The 7,576-nt window shown below is 36.9% G+C and overlaps 1 protein-coding gene across 1 annotated transcript in view; it reads left to right on the top strand.

Moving 5' to 3' along the window:
• The window catches only part of LOC107659926 (integrin alpha-E-like), a 24,150-nt gene that overhangs the window by 14,434 nt on the left and 2,140 nt on the right, over nt 1–7,576 (top strand). Inside the window, exons 24-32 of the mRNA XM_016449038.1 lie at nt 5,243–5,322; nt 5,586–5,666; nt 5,768–5,843; nt 5,948–6,052; nt 6,155–6,187; nt 6,276–6,356; nt 6,438–6,524; nt 6,607–6,717; nt 6,997–7,089. Coding sequence (XP_016304524.1) covers nt 5,243–5,322; nt 5,586–5,666; nt 5,768–5,843; nt 5,948–6,052; nt 6,155–6,187; nt 6,276–6,356; nt 6,438–6,524; nt 6,607–6,717; nt 6,997–7,050 — 708 coding nt within the window. The 3' untranslated portion in view covers nt 7,051–7,089. The remainder of the gene's footprint in view (nt 1–5,242; nt 5,323–5,585; nt 5,667–5,767; nt 5,844–5,947; nt 6,053–6,154; nt 6,188–6,275; nt 6,357–6,437; nt 6,525–6,606; nt 6,718–6,996; nt 7,090–7,576) is intronic.

Genomic DNA, 7,576 nt, shown 5'->3' with positions numbered 1-7,576 from the left:
AAGTTAACTATATTAAATTATATAAATATAAAAAGCATACAGAAGCATTTTTGCCGTCTACAATTTAGAATGCCTGGAATTTTGAGTTTTAATATACTAATAAATCAACGTGCGTGCACTCTGTGTGTGATTTGGTGATATAGCCTACTTGATAATGTCATATTATCGAAGATATACTGTATATCGCACACACAGACTCGACTTGAGTCTCGAGTCTAACTTGCAGACGCCAGACCACTGATTCGTCAAAGCTGCTTTCCTGCAGTCAGTGTTCTTCTGACTTCTGACTATTTTGTAGTAAGTAATGAATATGCTTCGGGGAAATGTATCGGAGTCATTTTAATTATTTTAATTAGGAAATGTAGTGGAGTAAACGTAAAAGTTGGCTGAAATATAAAAACTCAAGGATACTCGCAATACTCGCAAAAAATACTTAAAGGGTTAGTTCACCCAAAAATGCAAATTAGCTTGTGTTTTACTCACCCCCGAGACATCCTAGGTGTATATGACTTTCTTCTTTCAGACGAATCCAGTCGGAGTTATATAAAAAATTGTTCTGGCTATTCCAAACTCTATCATTGCAGTCAGCGGGTGTTGCAGTTGAACAGTCCACAAGTCGTCAAATAAAGCTCACACATTCATAATAAAACGTGCCGCAGACGGCTCCGGGGGGTGAATAAAGGCCCCCTGTAGCGAATCCATGGTAAGAAATAAGAAAAATATCCATATTTCAAAGAAAGAGAATATAGTTCGTCAATATTAAAATGGTTCAGCCCAGTCACCAGTCACTGAAGAGGGATGAATTGTTGAACAAAAAAACAGAAACTGAATGCAGGGTCCTAATAACAAGTTACATTTTGTCACAACATATTGTAAAGAAGTGACACAAAACAGATTATTCAAAGGAACTGGAATATTTTACAAGTTGATGAGACTCTAAGGGAATTTTTTAAAGAATCCCCTAGCTTTGCTTTTAAACGTGCCCCAACAATAAAGGACAAATTGGTGAGGAGTTTTCTTCCAGCCTCAAGACGGGAAACATGGCTAAGATGACCAAAAGGGAATTTTAGCTGTGGTAATTGTAATTATTGCATACATATGGTCCGGACAGAAGAAATAAGAAGAAATTTGAGATCACAGATTTTATTAATTGTAACTCAACACGTGTAATTTACAGATTGGAATGTCCGTGTAATTGTTTTTATGTGGGCCTCACTAAGAGGAGGTTATGTGACAGATTGGCTGAACATAGATATGCAATACGGACTGGTAACATGAATTATCCGATGGCGAAACATTTTATACAGGCCAAGCATGGTAGTGATAGTAACTTGAAGGTCATTGGAATTGAACATGTGACATTAAATATCAGAGGTGGAGATCGACTTAGACAGCTGAAACAGCGAAAATACATACATTGAATGCTCTCTCATATGCTGGTCTTAATGAAGATATTGATTTTTCTCCATTCCTGTAATTGTCAGATTTGTCGGTGGTTTTTCTTTTCTTTTTCTTTTTATTTGCACAATTGTGATATATGTATCCTTATATAGGTTTGTAAAAAATATACTTCTGTATATATATATATTTTTTTTTTGAACCATATTATTTTGGGATTGTTTGTGAGTATATTGTATTTTTCACTTTTTTATTCTTGGGTTGTATGTGAAAGTTTTTTGGATTGTTTGAGAAATTAGTGAACTCCCAAGAGACATCTAGTGGTCAGATCCTGAAAATGTATAGTCACAGGTGTATCTATTTAGCTACTTCTTATTTTCTATTGTCTCACACCTTGACGAAGGCCTGCTTGGGATGATACACGTTGGTGTCTTTTTAAAATGTAGTCCTGTCTTAGAATAAAGGCTTTTTACTTTGCTGACTATGTGAGTGCATGGTGAATTTTTTTATTTTATTTATTTATTTTTTTGCAACAGGATCCACCTATCTTTTTGAACATTTTAAATGAATTTTAAAGAAATAAACTTAAATTGTACTAAATGTAATTGAAGTGCTTCCAATTTAACACAGTTTAATATATTAAAATATATTGCTAATAGCCTAAAGTTGATCTTAAACACATCTTGAAATATGCTTGATATACTTATTGTTTCAAAATAATACATTTAATATGCATTTAATATGGTATGATTTAACTATAAGTACGTCCAAAAAAGCACAATTTAAGTACATTTCCTTTTCACCTGGGCTGCTTGACTACAGCAGAAGTGAAACTGGTCTGTTTCAGTCCAGATCATGTAACCAATCAAACAGAGACACTGGGAGTGTGGGCTGAAAATCCCATTTGCATTGTCAGGGTGGAGTGATTGTGATCCTCTCAGAATAGAGCAGCTCTGTCTCCAGAGACCATGTTCAAACCCCAAGAGCTTTATTTGACTAGATTTACTGCTACTGATCGAGCTTCTGAAAAGCACCTGGACAAACACTACATGCATCTTCATCTGTTAGTTGAATGATGTTGTCAGACACAAATGGAGTTTGTTGAGAAGCTTTATTGAATGTTGCAGCAAACACAGCAGATTGAAAGATCAGCCAGTGCTTTGACACTAGAGCTCTCTTTCAGTATTGAGTTGTAAATGACTACAGCTGCAGCACTAGACTCATGTGAATCCTGCCTGACACAGGACACTCAGATACGCTCATCTTCAGGAGAGAGCAGCGCTCACTGGAGAAACATCAGCACTGCGAGTGACTAACAGAGACTCTTGTGGAACGAGGCCTCATGAGGAGCTCCATCATGTGTTACTCTGCAGACGTACAGCTCTCCCTCTTCCCAGCGTGCTTTGCTGAGGGTCAGGACGCTACTGCGGCTGTAGCGGCCGTCCTGCTCGCTCTCTGCGCTGGTCACAACCCCCTCGGTGACCTCTGAGCCGTCCAGTGTCCAGCTCACCAGCGCCCCCTGTGGAGAGTAAGAGCTGAGCAGGCAGAGCAGTGCGGCTGAGTCTCCAGAGATCTGCAGAGAAGAGGGCGGCAGCAGAGACACTGAGGGCTTCACTGTGGGACCAGCTGCAGGAGACAAACACAACACATTCACAAACACAGAGAAAACACACAGAGTAACTTGTTGGTAAGTGCTACAAATTAACAAAAGACTACATACAGATAATCTATCTGAAATCGTTATTAAATGATAGAATATACACTTCAGATTACAGAACAAAGCAATGTTTGCGGTGTTCCTGCATGGCTTTGACCAACAGATGTCGCTAGCGTGCTGTCACTCTTGCGTTGCGCATGCGTCGAGTAAGTCATTATTTCGAGAAAGTTTCTCAATAAAGCGAGAAACTAATGCCGAGTTCACACTGCTCTTAGGGCTAAGTGTGAAGTGGAGCGGAAATTGAAGAAAAAAAAGCCTACTGACTAAAACTGGCAATTCGTATAGTCTTTTTGCCTTGCAATAAGTGGAAATCGGAAGAATTCTAGAACAATTGACAATACAGCACTAATTTAAATATTGTGTTATACTGTCTCCTCCACTTAGTTTTACACCTGTCTTTAATTTGTTACTTTTTAAAAGTGTTGTTCGGGAAACTTATTCATAGCTGCTAAAATTGACCTGCTGTTGTGAAGACTCTTGTTAAAAAGGTTTTATAAATTGAGGAAACAATTGCTTGTGTCAGTTTTGTGTCATATTGATTAAATACAATTAACAATGTGTTGTGTTATTTTCCAGTGTTTGGGTATCATTCAAGTTCTTCAATTTTCTTGTCTGTAAAATAAGACTTTGTAGGTGAAATTCATAGGCTCATATTCTGAATGTTGTGTTTGTGTGCTTTATTTCTGGAGTCCCAGCTTAATGCATTCTTTCTTTCTTTCTTTCTTTAGTGATTGGCACACAAAAAAAGGACTTAAGTGTGGCAATTGACAGGTCCTTATCAGTTTTTCCCTGTTGCAAAGTTTCTTAAGCATTATTGAGTAATTATAACTCAACATCATCAGGCATGAGTTTGCATTAAGTTTCTACACGTTTTTCGGCGGGGTTCCTCCAGTAAAATTTGCATTCATATCACGTTATTGGGGTCGCTTCAACCCATGGCTCGTTTTTCGGCGGGGTTCCTCCAGTAAAATTTGCATTCATATCACATTATTGGGGTCGCTTCAACCCATGGCTACAGTGTTAAAGTAGCCCAGTTCTGCGGGAAAACCACGGACTCGGCAACTGAGGTGATGTAAAAGAGGAAAGCAGGCATTTGGACCAAAGCACTGTGAGGCAAGGGAGGGGGAGACTCAAAATGTTTCTAAACTTAAAACGCATTTTTGCCCCATTTGCATTGTTTTACTACTTACAAAGTTATTTAAAGTATAAAACATTGTTATTTACAATACACAGCGTGGTTTTAAATCATATTTTTAAGGGGGGACGGACAACCCTCAGATGGGGGGGTCCTGTCCCCCCCCAGGATTTCCGCCTATGCACGAGAAAGCGTAAAAAAAAAAAACACAGGACAACTTTTTTTTGAGCAATGTTGCTTGGGCACTTTCCCATTGAGAATGGACAATACATTTCTATCTGGATACTTTAGACCAGTCATGGGCCCTGTGTCTCACCTGGTTGCCCATTGATGGCAACATTGCTCAAAAAGTTGCCCCGTGTATCATCACCTTAAGGTCTGTTCTATTGCTTCAAATACACTTTTAGCTTCCATGTTTAATCTATTTGATGCATACTTTTGTAACGATCACTCATTTATTTATCGTTTACTTTTATCTGCCGTCAGACTATCTGAGACGTTGTTGTTATAATGCGCTGCTGTGGGTTGTGTCTTGATTCGGACTTGACTGACATTGTGACACCGCCAGCTTCATGCTTTCTAACCTTACCTCCACTTTATGTTGCAATTATTCTGCTTATTGTACATATAAAATACAATAACTTTATATCAGTAGTCTCATATTCATAATTGTGATTAAATCTATATATGTTTACATCTGCCAATCTCTACAGTGTGGGAATATATTCACACATATAGAGAGAGTGTATGTAATATATATACATCATACATGTATTAGTTTTACTCTCTGCACAACTCTGATTTTAAGAACTATAATGTACTTGAAGTGTGCACCAAACACACGTTCCTATAGGAATATACAAGTATTGGATCGGGACTCATCATTAATCAATCGGCAGATACTCATCATTATTCAATGACTTGGATCTGATCAGGGGCACAAAAAAGCCTGACCAGGACATCCCTAATGAAAAGTATTTTTTATCTTCCAGACCAACCTTTTCATCTCATGGCAGCTCGGTGACACCAAATCTGAGCTGAAGAATTCTGAGATTATTGCTAATCTAACCAGGTTTGAGAGCTACTTTTCCAAACTTGTTATATAATGAAAAGAATTTGGTTTAGAAACTATTTTTTACTCAGAAATTGCTAGTAAAGTTCACAATTAATTACAGAGAAACGTCATACACATTTAATTAAACGTGAAATTTTGAAGTAAAATATACTTTCTCGTAAAATGTGCTCCAATAATCTTTTTATTAATACATTTTATTTACAAATCATTTTTTACAGTGTATACAAATCTTATTTTTAAAACATTTTCTCTGGTTTTAGTCAGAATCTTGGCTCTGAATTTCTGGACTCTAAAATATATGCATTTGATGTGATGTATTCCCTACCAATCCAGCTAACTGGGTAAGTGAACAAACAACTTCATAAGTATTTCACATGAAACCTCTTGATTTTGTAATATTTAAGGATATTTATGATTATTATTATCATTATCTTAACAACAGCACAGCCAGCCCAAACAGACTCCGTATTGAAGAGGGTGAAAAAGTAGAGAATCGAAAGATGCAGTTTTTATTTCAGGTACAGTATTTAAAAATCTAATCTCACAAAATAATCAGCTAAATATGAATTTTTTATGATATTTATGTCATACATTAAATATATTCTCCTGTATTCTGATTTAGTTTGCAGGTGAAAATAAGTATGGCGCTACAATCAATGTAGTTGTAAACATAACAAAGGACACTTTCCAAACTGATTTGGACATCATTAATGTCAAACCACACGAGGTATCACACAAAATGAAATATTTATGAAATATTTAGTTCATAGAGCGACAATAAACAGCATGAAAGCTTTCAAACTAACATTTATTGCTCCTTTTGTATTAGGAGTGTGTTTTTCCAAAAAATACATTAGTGGAGGTAAGATATTACCTTAAAAAATGACCATGCTTTAAAAAAAAAACGTTAAATAAAAGTAGTTATATATTATATATTTTTTTGCATGTAGGGATTCTATATCATCACATGTACCATGACAAAGCTGCAGAAAATCATCATTGATGCCAATGTTTTGATACATGATGTTCAGGTATAGTTATATAATTAAGGTATACTGATAATCATATGCATCAATGAACTGTTTATCCAATAATTCTTTTCAAACTGATAGGAAAAATCAGACAAGATCACTGCCGTAGGAACATACAGCTTTGATGAGAACATCTATGCTGTGAAGGATACTTCGAGAACCATTCCGGTGAGCGACAGTCCTTTCAGGCATGCAAACATGTCATCACGTATTTACTGTAGTTACTGATAGATTTAATTATGCGATGCAGGTGGAGGTGATAATTACAAAGCTGCGTGTGACGACATCTAAAGGTCCCATCATTGGAGGATCAATAGGAGGATTTCTGCTCCTTTTCATCATCATCATCATTCTCATCAAGGTAAAGCAAACACTTCCTCTCTGTCTCCACACTTGATGTTACAAGGAAGATCAAGTCAAGCACATTGCATTGTGGGATGTTTTATTCCTTGCAGGAACATGTAATTGTGTACTGCAAATTTTGGTGAATATAGTTGGTCATTTGAGTATTTTATGCTTAAAATTTGCATTGTGTGCATACTATATACTGCAGAAATAGTGAAAGTTGTAAGGTTGTATGGTTCTATGCTATTTCAAAAATATCTCTGCATGCACTGACTCTATGTGATCTCATTTTCAGTGTGGCTTTTTCCGTCGCCGCCATAAAGTGGACCAAGCACAGAGTCCAAACTGAAGACCGGCAAAGCCCAGGAGGGACCATATATTACCATATATCTTGCTTAAGTTTGCGTCAAAAAATGTAGCATTAAGAAGAAGTTTTTGGTAACGCTTTAGATTACAACCCGCAATGTACTGCGTAAGTAAACAGAATTTACAGCGTAACTTTTTTGCAATTACAGTGTACCTATTCAGTACCTCCGTGTAGGTATAAGGTAACAATATGCGAAGTTTGGAGAATAAAGGAGTAATAATCTGTAAAATTACAAATTATTTTAAGACGGGAACATGTGTGGAAAATAGGAGAAAACGAATCGAAGCGCAGACAAGGGACAACTTCGAAACTGTCTGGAGTGTGTTCAACTGCAACAGTGAATGTGGTGAGCACGAACTGGAAACAGCTGGAATGGCGCATGAGACGAGTCTATCCGTGTTTGCGGCGCTCGTGACAAGAATGTGTGTAGAAAGTACAAGAAAACTAATCGACACGAAGAGGAGAGAGATTTTTGAAACTGACTGGAATGTGTTCTTTTAAAACTGGA

Source organism: Sinocyclocheilus anshuiensis, unplaced genomic scaffold (genome assembly GCF_001515605.1).
Source record: "Sinocyclocheilus anshuiensis isolate Anshui unplaced genomic scaffold, SAMN03320099.WGS_v1.1 scaffold1241, whole genome shotgun sequence".
Classification (NCBI taxonomy): Eukaryota; Metazoa; Chordata; class Actinopteri; order Cypriniformes; family Cyprinidae; genus Sinocyclocheilus; species Sinocyclocheilus anshuiensis.
Note: the sequence above shows the minus strand (reverse complement) of the source record. Positions and strands in the feature narration are given on the sequence as shown.